Source organism: Thamnophis elegans, chromosome 4 (assembly GCF_009769535.1).
Source record: "Thamnophis elegans isolate rThaEle1 chromosome 4, rThaEle1.pri, whole genome shotgun sequence".
NCBI lineage: Eukaryota > Metazoa > Chordata > Lepidosauria > Squamata > Colubridae > Thamnophis > Thamnophis elegans.
Genome location: NC_045544.1, coordinates 118306625 through 118326506, shown reverse-complemented (window position 1 = coordinate 118326506; position 19882 = coordinate 118306625). Strand labels below are relative to the sequence as shown.

Below are 19882 nucleotides of genomic sequence, written 5' to 3'. Positions count from 1 at the left end.
ATCAGTCAATCAAATACAGGTAGTCCTCGATTTACGACCACAACGGAGCCCAGTGGCTAAGTGAGAAATTTGTTAAGTGAGTTTTGCCCCATTTTATGACTTTCACTGCAGTTGTTAAATTAGTTATACGGTTGTTAAGCGAATCTGGCTTTCCCATTGACCTTATTTGTCGGAAGATCACAAAAGGTGATCACATGACCCCAGGACACTGCAACCATCATAAATGTGAACCAGTTGTTAAGCATCCAAATGTAAATCACATGGCCATGGGAATGCTGCCATGATCAGAAGTGAAAAATGGCCGTGAGTCACTTTTTTCAGTATCGTAATTTTGAATGGTCATTAAATGAACTTTTGTCAAGGACTACCTCTACTGGAAGGGGTGAAAAGCACCCTTCCCTTTGATCCATTCATTCTCAAAAGTTTTTATACCAACATTTTTCGGATTTATTCTTAAACATTCCTGCTATTCTTGTTGGGGGTAAGTGCCACCTGTAAAACAACTTATACAAATTTTCTTTATATGCTGTTGACATTGTCATTTCATAATTTTGAGACCACAATTTTTGCCATTTCTCTAAGTCAATCCCATGTCCAAAAATTTCCCCCCAAGGAATTATTGTTTCTTTAACTTGTTCTTCTTGTAGCTTAACCTCTAATTAGTATCCATATAGTTTTTTAATCATCTTTTCATTGGTACCTGTCAGGATTTTATCTAAATCAGTCAATTTGTCATAAAAGCCTTCTATTTTAACATCTTTATCATATCTAGAATCTATTTGCACATATGAAAACCAATACGTAGACTTTAAACCAGAGATTTTTTTATTGGAGATTATACCGGAAATAAAGTAGAGAATTGAAATATTTGATTGTAAATGTGTTAACAGCGGCTAGGTTCAAGGTTCAAGGTTCATTTTATTTATATGCCGCCCTATTCCCAGCGGACTCAGGGCGGCACACAAACCCAAAGGAGGGGAAGGGAAACACAAGAATTACAACAAAAAATACAGGGCATGTAAAACAACCAACAGCCACACGCTTTGAGAGGGGAAGGGAAACTCATTGACCCCAGGCCTGCCAACACAGCCAGGTTTTAACGGCTTTTCGGAAGGCCTGGAGAGCGCTGAGGGTCCGAATCTCTGTGGGGAGCTCGTTCCAAAGTCTTTAACTTCTGTATTAATTGTTCTTTACCATTGGGGGGAGAGGGGAGGAACCATTATGAATACGTTTTGACTCTTATTTCCATTTTAAACATCACAGTTAAACATTTTTGCTGTTGAAAACAAATACTAATCACGCTATATAAGATTTAGACACAAATCACAATAAATTCCAAAAACGACTTGATGGAAATTTGCAATGAGGAATAAGGTGGAGAAAGGACAAGGTGTGGTCAATCCATGTTTCTTCCATATATCTGAAAATTATCTGCTTTTGGGCCCAGTAGTTTCTCCTTCACCTGAGAAAAAGAGAAGAAAAAGAATGAGGCACGCGAGCTGTCGCAAGTTGGTCATGCCCACCCAGTCATATGGCTGGCAAGCCACTCCCACAAAGCAGGCCACACCTACAGAAGAGGTTCTAAAAAAATTTGAAACCCACCACTGCATGCCAAGATTTTGGAATAAACACAAAACAAGGTTTTCTACAAAGATGCTTCTTTGGGAGTTGCCCCAGGAAGCCTTTTTCAGAAAAGAAATGATGGCGAAGCCAGACTGGTGGACTTATGGTAAAATAATGTTTTAATTTTGGTGACCCCACTCTCGCACTTTGTTTTGGCTTCCAGGTTGGTGCAGGAGGCCTTCCAGATTTATCTAGTATAAACCTTTGCATTTTGGGGCCTGCAAAGCCTCCTGTACCAACCAGGAAGCCAAAAATGGGCAAGGGGGGGCGGAGCGCATGCTGGGAGGGGTGTCGCACACACATGCACAGGAGGCGGGGGGTATCACGCGCGCATTGCATTATCAGTGTGTGCATGCGTGCTTTTAGCACGCAACAACAAAAAGGTTAGTCATCACTGCTCTAAATCATTTTGCCCTACATTTTATAATAAAATCACAGCTTGTGTGAATGATTGTTTTTTTCTAGGGAGTTAATATGTTTGTCTTGATCCACGTAGATGCAAAATAGAAGTGGTAATCATAAAAAAGGCTAAGTATACCTGTTTGACCTGGTTCCAAAGCTGACTCTTACTGTTGATCTTACTGATCAAGCATATTGCCTGCCTTACAGCAATGTAGGTGAAAGAGGTATCACAAATATTTTGCAGAGTGCTGGCAATTGTTTGAAATGATTTATATGTGCTATCAGTTGTAATCGTTCAATACCTTATAAAGAGGGGGCAGGCAATCTTTTTCCATTGTGGGTGGGTAGGGGGGTTATTGCCGGTATCTGGGAAATGTAGTGTACAATGATCAATGTCATCACAGAAGCAGATAGGACTGACTTTTTGGTGGGGGGGGGGGCAGGTATTTGGAGTGATTATCCGAAGAGGTGCAAAACTTATGAAAAGATTTCACAAACTTTTTATTTCTTTTTCTTCAAAAGAATGCTGTCTTCTCTTTCAGAAATTTGTCAAATACATTACTTGGGGACAGTGGTGGGTTGCTAATCCCGTTCCAACCGGTTCGGTTGGAACGGGACCGGCGGCGTCCTCGTGCACGTGCGCAGTTTACGCATGCGTCTTCGCGCCTGCGCGATGCTCCAGCTGCTCACGGAGAATCGCGCAGGCGCTGTATGTGCCATGCGCCTGCGTGGAAGTGCAGAAGCCTTCAAAGACCGGTAAGAAGCGCGGGCGGGCGGGTGGGGCCTTCTCCGTTCCCGGAAGTTACTTACTTCCGGGTTCGCCAACCAACCGGTTCGCGGGGACTGTCGCAAACCGGTTGAAACCCACTCCTGCTTGGGGAGTAGGAGAGCCTGCATGTGGCTTGTGATTTCCTATTACTGATGTTTAAAAAAGGATTATTTTTCTCCATATTACACAGAGGGAAAGAGGCTGAAGGCCTGACAGTGAATTCATGATAATGTAGAGATCCCTTCTTCATAAGGGATTTCCTTTGTCACATAGGAGTTTCCGATTCATCCAAAAACTCCAAGAAAAAAATCAGCTGATTCTGTTGTCGCTCATTCTACTGCCCCAAAATATCCCAAAATCCGGTATTACAGCTGCAAGAAGAAACACTTACCTGGCTTCAGTGTCCCGGGAAGAGGTAGAACTTTTTGGTCAAGGTGGTTCTGTCCTTTGAGGGCATCTGACATGGGTTGTTTGCAAAATGCTGCATCACCTGTGATATGGAAGGTACAGAAGCAAAAGCCGGTGAGTGCATGTCCAAGAAAGTCAACTAGCCCCATCTAAAAATTAGTAATATTTTGTCAGCTTATACATGCTCAGTTTACTAACTAGACATTGTAGAATAGGGGGGCCAAACTTAAGGCCCGTGGGCTGGAACCAACCCATGGGATGCTTAGATCTGGTCCGCGGTGCTGCTCAGGAAACAGCAAAGGATCAGCCTGTGGCGCCTCTCCCAGTGAAAATGGAGCTTGGGATGGCCATCTGCGGCCCTCCCACACACCGTTTTTAGCTGTGATGGCCTCCGGCAGCCCCTGCCAGTGAAAATGAAGCTCAGGGAGGCTGTGCGCAACCCAGCTGGGCTCCATTTTTGGCCACAACTGCCTCCTGCAGCCCTCTGCCAGCAAAAACAGAGCTCGGGAAGGCTATGCGAGCGCCCCTGCCCTCCCGCCCAAACACAATCCTGATGCGGCCCTCAATAAAATAGAGTTTGACACCCCTGTTATAGAAGAATCAAATTAGACTACAGTAGGCAAAATCAGAAAGAATCAATTGAGAACTTTTAAAACTGATTTTATCTTAAGGCATAGCGTAATTGGTTCCACCACAAAACCGCGATGCCCTTATCCGCGCCGACATAAGTGCGGAGGCAAATCCGCGGCATCCGAAGCGCTAAGAAAAAAACGACCCTACCGCCGCGACAACAGCGCGGCGACAGAAGGGCGTTCTACATGCTTCGTTCTTTGCCTCCAAAGGTAGCCCTCCTCCTCCAGCTGACAGCGGCAGCAGGCCCGGGGCAAAGCGGGCTGCCCAGCAGCAGCAGCCCGCGGGAAGTGCCCAGCTCGGCCGCGGGGGGCAGCAGGAAGCCCACGGGGGGCCCGAGCGGGGCCGCCAATGCCGGCGGCGGCGGAGGACGTGGCAGCGGCTGAGGCTCTCCCGGGGCCGGCGAAGCGGGCTTGCCCAGCGGCGGCGGCCGCCCGTCCAAGGAGATGCTGTTGAGGAAGAAGAGGGCGGCCTGCCTCCGCCGGGCAAGCCCGCTTCGCCGGCCCCGAGAGAGCCTCAGCCGTCACTCAGGCCCCCCACGGGCTTCCTGCTGCCCCCCGCGGCTGTGCTGAATCGTTCCCGCGGGCTGCTGCTGCTGGGCAGCCCGCTTTGCCCCGTGCCCGCTGCTGCTGTCAGCTGGAGGAGGAGGGCTACCTTTGGAGGCAAAGAATGAAGCATGTAGAACGCCCTTCTGTCGCCGCGCTGTTGTTGCGGCGGTGATGACGCGCGGTGATGACGTCGCCGCTTTAGCGACTCGATTTAATCTCCGCTATTTTGCGTAGCGCGGTTTTGTCATGCCACGAGCATAATTATTAGTTGATAGGTGTTCGACATGTAATTTTCATCTGTATAACCACCTTTCTTTTGCCCTCATCTCATCCCAATCTATTTAAATTCCACATCAATTTAAGTGACTCCATGAACCTTTTGTAATGTGTTGTAGTTCACAAAAGCTTCTTTCTTAAAATAAAGTTGTTAATCTTAAAAAATTTTACAGGACTCTTATGATGGAATGCTTAATAGACCTTGAAACACAGAGGAAGCAGCAAGATTTCGGTAGGAAATGCATCTGTTACAAAACACATTTTTGAATAGGAAGGAAGCATGAGAAACAGACTCAAAGTAACCCCTTGCTAGGAGGTTTACAGAATTAGATATTGCCTCCAACAATCAGGGTCCTCATTTTACTGATCTCTGAAGGATGGAAAGGTGAGTGAACCTTGAACTGGTGAGGATCAACCTCCAGGCAGCAAGCAGAATTAGCCCGCAAAACTGCATTCTAATCACTGCGCCATCACGGCTCCTAATGCCATTCAAAAGTGGGTCTTTAACAAAACCTTCGAAACATGAGGTCCTTGTGTAGAAAGACTTGAGCAGACCTACCTTCCGGAACACCTCTTCCAAATTGCAATTCCAGGCATGTTTCTTGATAGTATCTATTAGTTGCTTGATAAAGAGTGATCCGGTTTCAGGGTGTCTCAAGGATACACGATCTAAAGAGAAACAATGATTAAGCAATAATGATTCTTCACCATGTCAGACTTCATTCTCTACCTAACAAACTTTAAACCTATACAGATAGTCTTCAACCTATGACAGTAATGGAGCCTGGCCATTACCTTCGCAAATGATGATGGCCGTTGAGCGAGATGGCCTCACTTAACCACCATCATCCTCTGCTCTCCCTGATGCAGTCCTATGAACATGTGGATCATTAAACTGAGAAGAGCTTCAGGGGTAGGGAAGGCCCTGAGAGATCTAATACAGACCCCAGCCCACTTGCCTTCAGCCTCCCAAGATTTTCCCTACCCCTAAGATACCTTATGCTCCATTCCTGCTCCCCATCATCCCTACAGGCCTTGGGCCTACTTCCCCCCCTCCACCAGGTACTCATAGATTTTCTCTTGGGTCCCTTGCAGGGCTTGGCCTCTTCCCCACCTCTCATTATCCACTTACCTTTTAAAGATCTCTAAAGGTTTTCTCAGTGCTGTGCAGACCATATTAGGGAAGCAGAACAGAGTGCTCCATTCCCAGAAGCGGCTACCATCTCAGCACAACTTCAAGAAATTGTGGGTGTGCCGAAAATGGCACCTATTTTCCGGAGGCAGCCTAGCAGCCCAGGGAGAGACCTAGGAGAATGGGCCAACCCTCCTTCCCCAATATGAGGTCTGGAGACCATCCAAAGGTAATGGTACAATATTATACAACAAGGTCAGTTTGTACTACATACTCATCTTTGTTCGTGCTGATCAGTTTTCTGGTAGCTTAACTTATTGGGCAGACCCAATCTCTTTGGGTGGGATATGGTTCAATATGTATTGTCCAGTCCCCAAATATAGCTACCTCACAGGTTGTTGTGGTTGTGAAAAAGAAGAGGAGTAAGGAGCATTACTATGTTCCTGACCGTGAGTTACTTACAAAATAATAAAGGTGGGATAAAAGTCTTATGAATGACTGACTGACTAGGCCTTTTGCAGTGAGCATGCCCAAGAATTTCTGATACTTAGAAAAGAGGTCCAGACAGTGGTGAAATTCAGAATTTTTCCCTACCGGTCCTGTGGGTGTGGCTTGGTGGTGGTGTCAGGTGACTCGGTGGCCGTGGCCAACCCCCCTCCCCTTTTAGGTATTTTTTAACTACCGGTTCTCCCGCTATTCTTCCATCAAGTGAGCATCTCCCTCATCTTCCTTCATTTAATTGCTTGGTTAGGGTTATTTGTGAAGTAATTGCAGTTTAATTATCTGCAGGGGGGAAAAATCCCAACAAACATATTTGAAAAGTGGTAGCTTGAAATGAATCATTTGATCTGAAGGAAAAATACACCTGCAGGCAGAGCTGATTCCTGTCCCAAGCCAAGCAATCAAGCTGAAGTATTAAGGCTGATTTTGTTAAGCATCTCAATCAGAGCAACTCTGGGATTGGGGACTCCCCCAGCTGCAAGACTACAATCCCAAATCAGAGGGGCCAAAACTGAGGGTGTCGGTCCCCAAGCCTTACCACAATGGGAAGGTGTCCTTCCAATAGTCATAACACTATTCTTAGGCATATCTAATATACATTTTTCAAAATCTAATCTTAACCTCTAACATTCACTTTAGATATTATACAAAATCATGTATAACTATATTCCCCCTAATTCTATTTTTTAAATCTCTTTAATGTATTCTAATTCTAAGTATAGCTGCTATTATTATGTGGTTAATCTTTGGTGAGATTCACAGCCTTTGGGGCTGGTTGGTAGCTCAACAGCTCGAGTCCTAACCAAGGACCTAGGAGCTGTTAAGGTAATGTCGGAGGATATAAGCTGTTCCAAGTAGGGTGGTTTTTTGTAGTTCAAGTCTGATAAATTTAAAATTTCCATATAGCGAGGTAGCCCTTTAGGTATTGCTCCAAGGGCTCCAATTACAATCGGGACAACACAAAATTTCTTTTTCCACATTCGCTCAACTTCAATTTGCAAGTCCCGGTACTTTGTGATTTTTTCTTGCTGTTTATCTTGAATTCGTGCATTTCCAGGTATTGCAATGTCAATGAAGCATACTTTTTTTCTTTTCAACTATTGTTATGTCAGGTGCGTTGTGGGCCAAGTGCCTGTCAGTCTGGATTCTGAAGTCCCACAAGATCTTGACTTTCTCATTCTCTAAAACCTTCTCAACCTGATGGTCCCAGTGGTTTTTGCTGTAATCAAATCCAAACTTTTGGCACAATTTCCAGTGAATGATCTTAGCAACGCGGTCATGGCATTGTAGGTAGTCAGTTTGTGAAATTTTGCTGCACCCACTGATCAAGTGGTTGATTATCTCATCTTTCTCATTACAGAGGCGAAATTTGCTGTTGGTGATAACATGTTGAATTTTTGCCTTCATGCAGTTTGTGGCTAAGGCTTGTTCTTGAGCTGCCAAAATAAAGCCTTCTGTTTCTTTTTTCAGTGCTCTTGATCTTAACCAGTTCCGAGTTAGCTTTTGGCCAGCTTTGCCTTCAATGCTTTTCAAGTATTGGCTCTGCATAGCATTTATTATACAATTGTATCACAGCGGCCAGTTGTTTCGCCTGATTTGGCATTGGTTACTAGTCAGGCCCCACCCAGGGGCCTAGGACGTCATAATGTATTTTTGTAATATGCATGCAGATCCAAGCAGTGTGGCTTTTTGCATTTGACTGACGGTGATTTTGTCAATTTTTAACTGTTTTAAATGTAATTCCAGTGCTTTTGGAATAGCACCCAGTGTGCCGATTACCACTGGAATTACCGCAGCTGGTTTGTGCCATAATCGTTGTATTTCAATTTTTAAGTCCTGGTATTTCGTGATTTTTTCATATTCCTTCTCGTCGACCCTGCTATCACCTGGTATTGCGATGTCTATGATTGTAACCTCATTTTTCTCGACCAGTGTGATGTCTGGTGTATTATGCGCCAGTATTTTGTCCATTTGTATGCAAAAATCCCACAAGATCTTGACCATCTGATTTTCAGTGACTTTTTCAGGCTTATGTTCCCACCAGTTTGTTGCTGTTTTAATATTATAATTTTTGCACAAATTCCAATGGATTATTTGTGATACTGAATTGTGCCACAATTTTTAATTAATCTGCGCAATTTTTTTACAGCAGCTGAGTATGTGATCAACAGTTTCATCAGCTTCTTTGTAAAGTCTGCATTTGGCATCATCAGAGGCTTTTCGATTTTGGCCTTAATGGCATTTGTGCGGATAGCTTGTTCTTGCGCAGCCAGGATTAGTGACTCTGTTTCTTTTTTTAATGTACCTGCTGTTAACCATAACCAAGTTTTTTCACTGTCCACTTTATCTTTTATTTTTTCCAGAAATTGGCCATGCAATGCTTTGTTCTGTCAACTCTCCATTCTTGATTTTATCACATCTTTTCTGTATTCTTGTTTCGTCTGTTGGACCTTCAATAGATTTTTGTTCTTTACTTCAATTAATAGGTGCTGCTGCTGTTGTTGTTGTTGTTATTATTATTATACAATTGTATCACAGCGGCCAGTTGTTTCGCTGGATTTGGCATTGGTTACTAGTCGGGCTCCACCCAGGGGCCTAGGACGTCATAACGTATTTTTGTAATATGCATGCAGATCCAAGCAGTGTGGCTTTTTGCATTTGACTGATGGTGATTTTGTCAATTTTTAACTGTTTTAAATGTAATTCCAGTGCTTTTGGAATAGCAGCCAGTGTGCCAATTACCACTGGAATTACCACTGCTGGTTTGTGCCATAGTAGTTGAATTTCGATTTTTAAGTCCTGGTATTTCGTGATTTTTTCATGTTCCTTCTCAGCGACACTGCTATCATCTGGTATTGCGATGTCTATGATTGTGACCTTATTTTTCTCAACCAGTGTGATGTCTGGTGTATTATGCGCCAGTATTTTGTCCGTTTGTATATGGAAATCCCACAAGATCTTGACCATCTGATTTTCGGTGACTTTTTCAGGCTGATGTTCGCACCAGTTTGTTGCTGTTTTAATATTATAATTTTTGCACAAATTCCAATGGATCATTTGTGCTACTGAATTGTGCCGCAATTTATAATCAGTCTGCACGATTTTTTTACAGCAGCTGAGTATGTGAACAACAGTTTCATCAGCTTCTTTGCAAAGTCTGCATTTGGCACCATCAGAGAATTTTTCGATTTTGGCCTTAATGGCATGTGTGCGGATAGCTTGTTCTTGCGCAGCCAGGATTAGTGACTCTGTTTCTTTCTTTAATGTACCTGCTGTTAACCATAACCAAGTTTGTTCACTGTCCACTTTATCTTTTGTTTTTTCCAGAAATTGGCCATGCAGTGCTTTGTTCTGCCAACTCTCCATTCTTGATTTTATCACATCTTTTCTATATTCTTGTTTCGTCTGTTGGACCTTCAATTGATTTTTGTTCTTTACTTCGATTAATAGATATTGTTGTTGTTGTTGTTGTTGTTGTTGTTGTTATTGAGCCTTTTTATCCCTCTTTTATCCAACACTCTCTATATCCCTGGGATAAAGCTGCTGAAAAAGTCTAAGCTGAAAAACTTTGCTATCATCTAGTGGCCAAAAAGAAAAAAAAAGTCACCACACAGCTGATTGTCTCTGGGATGGCAGTCAGAACATTATTTTTTTACTTTTTAAAGCATCTTTAAACTACCTTTCTCTCCAGTTGGTAGTTAAAAATGTTTTTAAAAAGTTTTTAAAAACTTCCGAATCAACTGTGTTACCATCAGCTGTGCCACATCTGGAAATTTTTAAAAAACGTTTTACAGCATTTTTTTACTATAAGTTTGGGCAAACCAGTAACATTTTTACTACTGGTTCGGGCAGTACCATTTCACCTCTGGATCCAGATCTAGTTTTGCTAACTGATTAGTTGCCAATCTTTGACAGGCAGTTTTGTGAACTAAATGCCTGTATTGCTAAGGCAGAAATTCTTTTCATTTCTATCCCTACTGAGCAATTTCATTTTAACAGTCTCTTACCAGGGGTGGTGGAATATAGGCAGATGAAGTCACTCTCCACATTTACTTTCTTAATGTCATCAGTTTGCAATTGCATGGTGATGTGTGAATCAGACTGGAGAGAGGCAGCAGCAGATGCAACTGAGTCTTCCACGTTTTCCACCATGTACCCTCGTTGCGCTGGAGAGACAAAATGGGAGACTCAATAGCAATAGCAATAGCAGTAGACTTATATACCGCTTCATAGGCCTTTCAGGCCTCTCTAAGCGGTTTACAGAGAGTCAGCATATTGCCCCCAACAATCTGGGTCCTCATTTTACCCACCTCGGAAGGATGGAAGGCTGAGTCAACCCTGAGCCGGTGAGATTTGAACCGCTGACCTGCTGATCTAGCAGTAGCCTGCAGTGCTGCATTTAACCACTGCGCCACCTTGGCTCAACAATCATTATCAAAACCCTGTGACAGAACAGAGATTATTCACACAAGGCTTTATGATCATCATAAAAGTACAGCACAGCCTTTGGTTCCTGACAGGTTTCAATGAGGCAAACTGCCAAGGTTTAAGAGAAGGTTCAAAATTAGTGTTTCCCAACTGTTGCATTGCCATTTATGGAAAGTCATTATTCCAACACACCTGAAGATCACAGGTCTTAAGAAGATAAATACAATCAGCAATAAATATTTACAAATCAGTTTGCCAAAAGCAGATGTTCTAGAGCAGAAGTGGGAAACTAGGGCCCCTTTATGACTTGTGGACTTCAACTCCCAGGATTCTTCATAGTTCCCCACCCCCTGATATAGAGTTTGCTTGGTCTAGTTAAGACTATGTGCAAGAGACTATATGTTCCTCCCAAACACTCAGCTGCCTCCCCTCACATCCCCGCCGCCCCAGAAGGTCTCAACTTCAGCAACCTACCCCCACGACATGCTTGAATAATGACCACCTTGGGCTTTCCCCTCAAAGCTTGGCAATTTTTGTTGTTGAAGATGGAGAAGACAGTATCGATGGAGAATATGTCAGAGTGTTCGTCTTCTGAGTGGACTCCACAAATGACGTCCCGGAGGCCATGAGACATCAGTACCACAAACATCCCATCTGAAGCCTTGTGCTCTTCTCGAGCTGCAAAATTCTTCAAGCAAGTGGTGATATCCTGAAAGCAATGAAAAAGGAAGGCGGGTCAGGAGTGGAAATGGAGTTTCTAACTAACTCTACACTCACTATTAGAATTGAAAAGAAGAATGGGGGTAGCCTTCTTGCAATGGTACTATCATGTGTCCTGGAAAATAAGACAGGGTCATATTTTCTTTTAACCCTTGAAATAAACGTTTGGCCTTATTTTCGGGGAGGTCTTATTATTTTTGGGGTGCAGGTGGCAACGAGCATGGTTACCTCATGGCCACTGGTGTATTGCAATTTTTTCAGGTTGGGCTTATTTTGGGAGGGTGGCTTCTTTTAGCGCATGTGCTCAAAAGCCTGATTGGGCTTATTATCCGTGGAGGTCTTATTTTCAGGGAAACAGGGTATATTTAAATTATTATTCAAGCTTAGTAAAAATTCAATGCAGAAACAATTACCAGTTTTTTTCTCTCTAGATTTGAATGGGAGGACTGTGCAGCAAATCTCCATATCTGAGAATTGTGAACACCGTCACAAATCTCCAATATGGGTCCTATCTTCAGTTCAGTTTATTATTACATTTATATGCCGCCCTTTTCCCCCCAAAGGGGACTATCTTGGAAGGCTGACCTCATCATGCTCTCCAGAAGGGTGAAAAAACCTATCCTGGCAAATATAGTCATATATTCTCACTGAAAAGCTAGCCTCCTCAACTATGTTTTTGGAGAAACAATTATGGGAGATGAAAAAGAAGCAATATGTTGGCATTTGAAATTTTAAAAAGGTAGTCCAATTTGAGAGAAGTTCAATTACCAATTTAGGCACATTTTTTCTTATACTAAATTAGGTATAAACAACTTGGTAACCTACAGTTCTTTGGAGTAGAAAGGCCTTCCTGGGTTTATAATTTAAAACATCCACATGGTATTAGATTATCTACGTCTGTGTTAAATGTTATTATATAAGTAGTTTAACAAGACTGCCATGCTTTATTCAATTTTGAAGCTGCCTAGGTCCAACTAACTCAATCAAAATCAAAACTTCCACACCCATTCTTTGAATGTTTAGGTTTCAATTAAAGTTGCTAGACTTTTTTCCTTGAGTAACACATTGAATTTTACTCTGTAAGCTTAATATTTTTTTTACCTCTGAGCTCAAATTGCGCTCTATTTTCACATTGTATCCCAGATCTTCTAGGAGAAGCTTCATCTGTTCCAAGTCTACCTCAGCCCCCTGCCTATAATCCAAGTGATTGAATTTGATATTGCAGATTATCAAGGCCAGGCGCGTACGAGTCTTGGGATCATTGATGGGGTAGATCTGCATGGGGAAACAAAAGTGATTCTTATCCTGAACTATAGTCACGCCATGCAAGCATCCATCTAGTTTAAGTCTCTCCCAGATCTTATCAATCTTAGCCAGTGGTAGGGGATCCTGGAAACTAGTTTGGTAACAAATTTAATCATCTTGACGGCACTGTAAAATCTACAAATAAGGCTGGTACAATGGTTTTGCTATTACTCAGAATTTAATGTTCAGAGATTATTTGAATTTGAATATTTGTTCCACATAACCATAAAAATAAAATTGTTAAATCAGCCCCAAAGTAGTATGACTTCTTGTTTGCCATAGTGGGTCGCTAGGCACAAGGCTTTCCTTCCCCTTCCTGTAACCAGCAGCAAATATTCAGAGAGCATGGCAATTCTGTGAAGCCACAGAGTCCATGAGTTGTCTACTTTTAAAGCCAATGAAGGCATTGTGGTCACATAGCATTTAAAGCCCCCTTAATTTCATGTTGCCTGTTTTATTTGTGTTACATATGGAACAACAGAGGATTCTCAGCTCATTTTTTTGCTTTACAAATAAAGCAAGGTAATATTTCTAAAAGCCAGGATGAGGAGAATTTAAAATATATTAAAAATTTCTGCTGTGGTTACCTTTACAGCAGCTGCTGCATGCAATAAAGTGCAGCATTCAAGCTCAAGTCTTGGAGACATCTAATTTAGGTCTGGCAACTCACCTCAGTGCCTTCACTAGTCTGTATTTGCTGAAATAGATTCTGAGGACAAAGCTTGATCCCATTTTTAGATTCCTCTTCCACTGAGATTTTAACTTCTGTTGACTGGCCAACTGGAGATGGGAGGAAAGTTGAACGCCAGATTTAGCTTTTTTACCACAGCAAAATATTAAATATTACATGAGTCAGAATCAGACCTTTTAAATAGCTATAGTCCCTAGCAGCCAATCAGAAGGGCATTGGGAATTGTAGTACATCACAGGGACACTGGGTTTTTTTGTCAGCTCCAACAGGAACTAAAACGGGTCAGCAATTAGCAAATCTGGGCCCTGAGAAAGAACATGTCCTCCAGCTTATTGTCTCCACTGCCATAGCAGATTTAAAAAACATGCAGAGAATTAAGGAACATGAACAGAACTGCTGGCAAATGTCTGCTACTTGTCCTTCTAAACTGGTCTGAACTGGTAGGGTTTCACCTCTGCCTCAAGTGATGAAAAAGGAGGCCCAGAGGCCCACGTTCTTCCTTCTGGGCCTCTTTTCTCTCCAGAGAACTGCTTGATGAGATCTCTGGTAATGAAACAGGAGGCCCAGAGGGCTGGACGCAGCCACATTTTTTGTCACCGGAGACCTCATCAAGCAAGAAAGGAGGCTGCTGGCAAAGAAAAAGGCTGTAGAGGAGACAGATCTTCAAAAGATAAGTCACCCTGGGCAGCAGGATATGGAGGAAGCTATTGTGGGGACATCCCAGAGGAGGGAGAATGAAGTAACTGTAGGTTGGGGGACACTTTGAGTGCTCTTCAGCAGGTGGCTTCTTCCATCACTAGGCTCCTGCATGGCCTTCCCCACCGTGAGATGCCTCATGTGCACTTAACAAACTGTACATGCTATTATTGAATGCATGCGTGAAAGCAGAGAGTGATCTTGTTCAAGATAGGAGATTCACTCCCACCAATCCTCAGATTACGAATGGAATAGGCAGGCTCCATTACAGGACTACATATACATTTTCCCCTGTTTTTGGAGCTGCAGCCCATCCCTTGCCAAGAGTCCTTCATATAGGTAATGTAGTCCATGATCCAGGAAACCAAAGTTCTCTTGCTGACACCAACTGTTTAGCCTGAAGTTTATTTCTAGAATTCTTTTTCCCTCAATGGGTGTTGACCTTTCATTGGGAGTATTGATGAGAACACCACTTGTGCTCCCAGCTCCTTACCTTTTTTGCCTGGGTGCTGATAATATTTCAATATTGTGTTCAGATTCTTTGTTGTGTCATTCATCCCTATGTGAAGGAGGAGAAAGGGGTAGTTATCTGTTGGCCTAATTCTTTTGGTAAGGTTCTCAGCCACATCTTTGATTTTTGCTCCAGGGAGACAACATACCTCTCTAGATTGAATGTCTGGTCTGCAGACAGCTGGCTGGGTTCATCTGAGAATATAATCCGCTATCATCAGCACTCATCTACCTTTCTTGGTAGAGGTAGTCTGGGGTACTTTTCTGTTTATCACAGATGTGTTTGATAATGTGACTTTTCAAGGGATATTTGATTATGTCTTTTTTCTAGGTGTCTGCATGTGTTTGAGGAAAAGGTTGTGAGTCTGCATGTTTTTAATCTAGGGGAGAAATCGAATGCTCAGTTGTAATGGGGCTACATTGAGATTGGTAAGATTGGGTAGTAGGGATTTGTTACATGTATGCTGCTTCTTTCTTTGATTGTCATGTTTCCTTCTGTGTGTGACATGCCTCCATTTACCTTCCTCCACAGGGTCAATTCCTCTAGGAGCTTTTGTTCATTATTTGGTTCAATTTGAATATAATCTAGTTGCATAAATTGGAGTTTGGCTAGAGTTGCCTCTAGATCATTTGCTTTTTCTTCTAGTAGTTCATGTAGTTTACATTTAATACATTTATAATTTGTGTATTCTTTGGGCATAAGCACACACATTGAATATATATTGCATACCACAATAATGTCAGTCATCTGTTCAACGAGTTTGTTTCTTTTTTGCTGGATGCTTTAAGGGTTAAATATATACAGTTTATAAAAGTAGGAGATTTTTGTCTCAATATATATTTGAAGAAAAATATAATTTAAAAATGTTTCATTTTGGTAATTCATTGAAGGAATTAAGAAAATGCTACCTTTTTTTGTTCTCTGACTCTACCCACCATAACATGCCCTGTTCTCTTCCCTAGTAGCAACAGTAGCATCATAACCTATAAGATACTTTAATACTGTATTATGTCAGGAAGCATGCTGGAAAAAAGGATGGATTAAATTAAACTTTTAAAAATCTCTCTTGAATTTAGATCAGTGGACTAACATCTTTGGCTTGAACTTGGCCTATCCATTTAGTTTAACAGTGACAAGAAAATGTCAAGCTGAGTGATAATGCAGATGTTCCCTTAGATTTGATTTAAAGCTCAAGACCTGAAATGTCAGACTGGGATAAAAGTTCCACTCTGAAATGCCAGGGAGCCACTGCTGATCCTAACCACCACCAACAAATTGGTGAGCAAGATTCAGTGGCAAAGAAATGATAATGGATCTTTATTGCCATTTGATCTTAAGGGGAGAGAACATTTCTATAATATGTTGGGTTTGCCTACCTTTCTGTCCAGTTTCTTCAAGTTTTTTTGCAAGATCATTTCTGTTGCATTTTCGAAGGACATCAATGCACACCTCTAGAGCGTCTTCTCCATAATGTTGAATCAGGAGATCTACAACGTCTTGTGCATCTGCTTTCTCCAGTGAAGCTATAGAAATTTTTGCCCTTCCATTATAATCAATAAAATGTAGCCTCCATTTAAATTCTTTTAATTGTTTCTCAATGAGTTCATTCAATGCATTGTAAAGTTCTTCTTTCACAGAGTTATTCATGTCAGTTATGATGGATTATATCTAAAATTAAAATTAGAGAATTAAACTAATATGGAAAATGAGATTTGAAGACAACAGTATTCAAGTTAAACTAGTTAGCTCATTCACAAAGGCACAGCAGTTTATTTATCATTTCATTCATATTGGTTTCTATATGTCACCCATTCCTTACATTCTAGGCAGGCTATATTCCTAAAAGGTAGACAGCACTCATCTGGACCTGAGATGGCAAGCTATAACCAAGAAGCCCGTCCTTCAGGTTTACACCTGTGTTTTCCAAAGATGTAAACCCAGAGCTTTCCTCTTGGCTTTAAAATAATGGGCAGACAGATTCCCCTTGAAGTAGCATATCCCTGTTTGGAGCCACACTATTCAGAAGGTGCAAAAACACAGTAAAATGTTCCTTCTGGATTGTCAGAAAAAATGCCATGGAAATGTAGAGGGTGTTTTCTCACTATCTAATCCCATTTAGGTCATTTATAAGAACAAACACTGTAACTTCCATCCCTGAACTCAGATCAGAAGAGATGCAGATTCAGAAGTTGGAGATGGAATGATAACTATTCAAATGATCAATGTTCCCTCTAATTTTTTTTCAGTGTGAGCGGAAAAGTATAGTGTTTGAGCGGCACATTTTCATGCCTGAGCACCTGAATTTTTTTCACAGATGTCACCGAAGACAACAACGAAATCAGTATTATTTGAAACTCAAAGTTATGTTTATTCAAGGTACCTGCTTAATTAAAAGTGTTATATAATATCAGTATCACTTAACAACGGTCCTGTTTAGCAACCAAAATGTTGGCTCAGAAACTCTGGCATTGAAGCATGCAAGTCTTAAAGCTGTCAAGTTACAAGACCTTTGCACCCCAACCCTTTAGGGAAAAAAAACCCCAGGGGTCTTCAAACGTGACAGCTTTAAGCCTTGTGGACTTCAACTCCCAGAATTCCTCCTCCAGTCATGTTGCAGCAACGTCATCTGCGTGGATCTGCTCCATCTTCGGTTTTTTTCACAGGAGGCAGGGCTGCTGCTGAAGATGCCAACGAGCCCCCACCGCCACTAGAATATGCATTTGTTTAGCATGACATAGAATAGTCTTTCAACCAGAAGTATGGAATAAAAGAGAGACTGATAAATATTTAAAAAAAATAAAACCAAAAAGCAGCTATTTATTTGAGTTCTAGTTAAACATTTAGTTCAGATTTAATAGTGTTTCAGAGATGTGGCTGTCAGCTATTTGTGTATGTATGTTATTATTATGGAAGGTTAGATGAGATTTCACCAACATTATTCACCCCTGATTAATGCATTCATTCTAATAATCGAGTCTGACTCTGAATTACAAATCTATGTCTGAAGAATCTGGGTTAAGTTTTGGATTGGAAATTTGGGGAACATGAAAGTTTATGCATAATTTTTGTAATTTTTTCATTGGGTCTTAATAATGATTTTATTCATTTGGGATTTGGGGGTCTTTTTTCATAGGCTTAACACAGCTCTAATTTTGTCATTAGGAGCAATGTAACATTGGCCACTAATGTATTGTATACAGGTTGCCTTAGAAGGTAATACCTTTTGTATAGTAGGAACTTAAGATAGGCAGACTTCATACAGATAAACAATTGAGAAATATTGTTCCTTTTAAAAAGCAGTGTTAATTGCTGCACCTTTCTCATATTAAATATATTAGCTCAAGTTCATGTTAGGAAAAACTTTCAGTCTTAAAGGTTTGGTGAGGAGAAATCCAAAAATTCTTTTAAAGAATTTAAATTAAATTTGAGGCTACCTCTGCTTTCGCTCTCCCTCCCTCAGTTGTGCAGCAGTGGCAGCGGCAGCGGCAGCTCTCAGCCTACGGCGGCAGCATCATGCAGGCTGTGGAAGGAGGAGGAGGAGGAGGAAACCAAAGAGAGGCTTTTACCGGGCGTGCGCCCCACAGCCAGGACCGTCCTTGCGCCTCAAGCCGCGTTTCTTCCTGCAAAGCCCTTCGGGCAACCCGAGAGTTCCGCCTGACGCCCGAAGGGCTTTGCAGGAAGAAACGCGGCTTGAGACGCAAGGACGGTCCTGGCTGTGGGGCGCACGCCTGGTAAAAGCCTCTCTTTGGTTCCCTCCTCCTCCCCCTCCTTCCACAGCCTGCGTGACGCTTCTGCCATAGGCTGAGAGCTGCCGCTGCTGCTGCTGCACAGCTGAGGGAGGGAGAGCGCGAAAGCAGAGGCAGGGCGCCAAGCTTTGGTTAAGGCAGGCAAGGGAAACCGCGAGCCGAAAGGAAGTCTTGCTGGGAAGACGCGGCAGCAGGGCTTTAAAGGGCTCCCCCCTCCCCAGCCAGCCAACCCACCAAGCCCATTCTTCCCCCGCCACAACTGTATCCAACAGGCCAAGTTGCTGGGAGGACAAAGTTTGGGCTGCAGGACATGAGATTCCTCTGGGGAGGTCCTTTGCGGGCAGAAGTCATTTGCGGGCTAGAAGTGGCCGCCCGCAAAGGACTTCCCCACGTTTGCTTTGAAAGAAATCTCTGTGCGGCAGTTAGAAACTCCTGCGCGGGGTTTTCTTGCCATGTGCGCGGCTGCGCAGCCGCGCACCTTAGAGGGAACAGTGATGAGGAAGATGAAGGAGAACAGCTGGGAGTAAGGATGCAAGGACTCAGGGCACAGTTAAGAAGAGAAAATGAACTAGTAGAGACAAGAAAAGAAAAAGAAGTTTTAGAAAAAAAAGGGGAAGAACCAAAATAAGTGAGAGAGATAAGGGCAACAAGAAGCACACGACCTAAATACACATAGAATCATGTCGGGAGAAATCAAGATTCTATCACTGAATATCAATGGTCTAAACTTACCCCAGAAAAGGAAAACCACCTTTAATAAACTAAAACATTTGAATTATGATATAATTGCAATGCATGAGGTCCATATAACTAAACGACAGATCCAGATCTTGGAATATCCTAGATTGGGTAATCTTTACATGGCATTAGCTGATCAAAAGAAAAGAAGAATAGCACTATATGTTAAAGACACAATCCAGACTAAACTAATTTATCATGATGAGGAAGGGAGAATATTAATTGTATAAATAATGTTAAACCAAAAAAAGGTTTCACTGGTTGTAATATATGCACCTAATGAAGGTCAGGAAAATTTTTATTATATACTACATAGCATTATTTGAGAGATGGGAAATGAAAATGTCTGTTTAATGGGTGATTTCAATACTGTAGTTGACCAGAAATGGGACTATAAAAGTGGAAAGAAGAGAAAAGGAGGTAGGAGAATTTTGCCCAGGTGATTCTTCCAAATAGCTGAAGAATTAAATATCTATGATGTATGGCGAGAAAGATGTCCAGAGGGAAAGCAATATACCTTCTACTCGAATAGACATGAATCCTGGTCAAGGATAGATATGGTCTGGATGTCAATGGAGTTAATTTCGGAAGTGAAGGTGATAGACATATAACCCAATTTATGGGCCGACCACAATCCCATGAGGATTATATGGAAAAAACAAAAGGGCAGTTATTGTTGGTTATTCAGTGGAACAATCCTAAAGGATCAGGAATATATTAAAAGAGTTAAGCAGGAATTAAGATTTTTCTTCAAAAAA

At 42.1% G+C, this 19882-nt stretch overlaps 1 protein-coding gene across 2 annotated transcripts in view; it reads right to left on the bottom strand.

Annotated features, from left to right (window-relative positions):
* Nucleotides 1–1194: 1194 nt before the first annotated feature.
* Nucleotides 1195–19882, bottom strand: part of LOC116508490 (caspase-1-like) — a 32044-nt gene continuing 13356 nt past the window's right edge. Inside the window, exons 2-10 of one of the 2 annotated variants that reach the window (XM_032217133.1) lie at nucleotides 16017–16308; nucleotides 14623–14688; nucleotides 13413–13522; nucleotides 12539–12712; nucleotides 11192–11426; nucleotides 10297–10455; nucleotides 5216–5325; nucleotides 3186–3284; nucleotides 1195–1462 (exon numbers count right to left, since the gene is read on the bottom strand). In XM_032217133.1, coding sequence (XP_032073024.1) covers nucleotides 3192–3284; nucleotides 5216–5325; nucleotides 10297–10455; nucleotides 11192–11426; nucleotides 12539–12712; nucleotides 13413–13522; nucleotides 14623–14688; nucleotides 16017–16287 — 1218 coding nt within the window. In that variant the 5' untranslated portion in view covers nucleotides 16288–16308 and the 3' untranslated portion in view covers nucleotides 1195–1462; nucleotides 3186–3191. The remainder of the gene's footprint in view (nucleotides 1463–3185; nucleotides 3285–5215; nucleotides 5326–10296; nucleotides 10456–11191; nucleotides 11427–12538; nucleotides 12713–13412; nucleotides 13523–14622; nucleotides 14689–16016; nucleotides 16309–19882) is intronic. The other variant, XM_032217134.1, reaches the window with a different exon arrangement.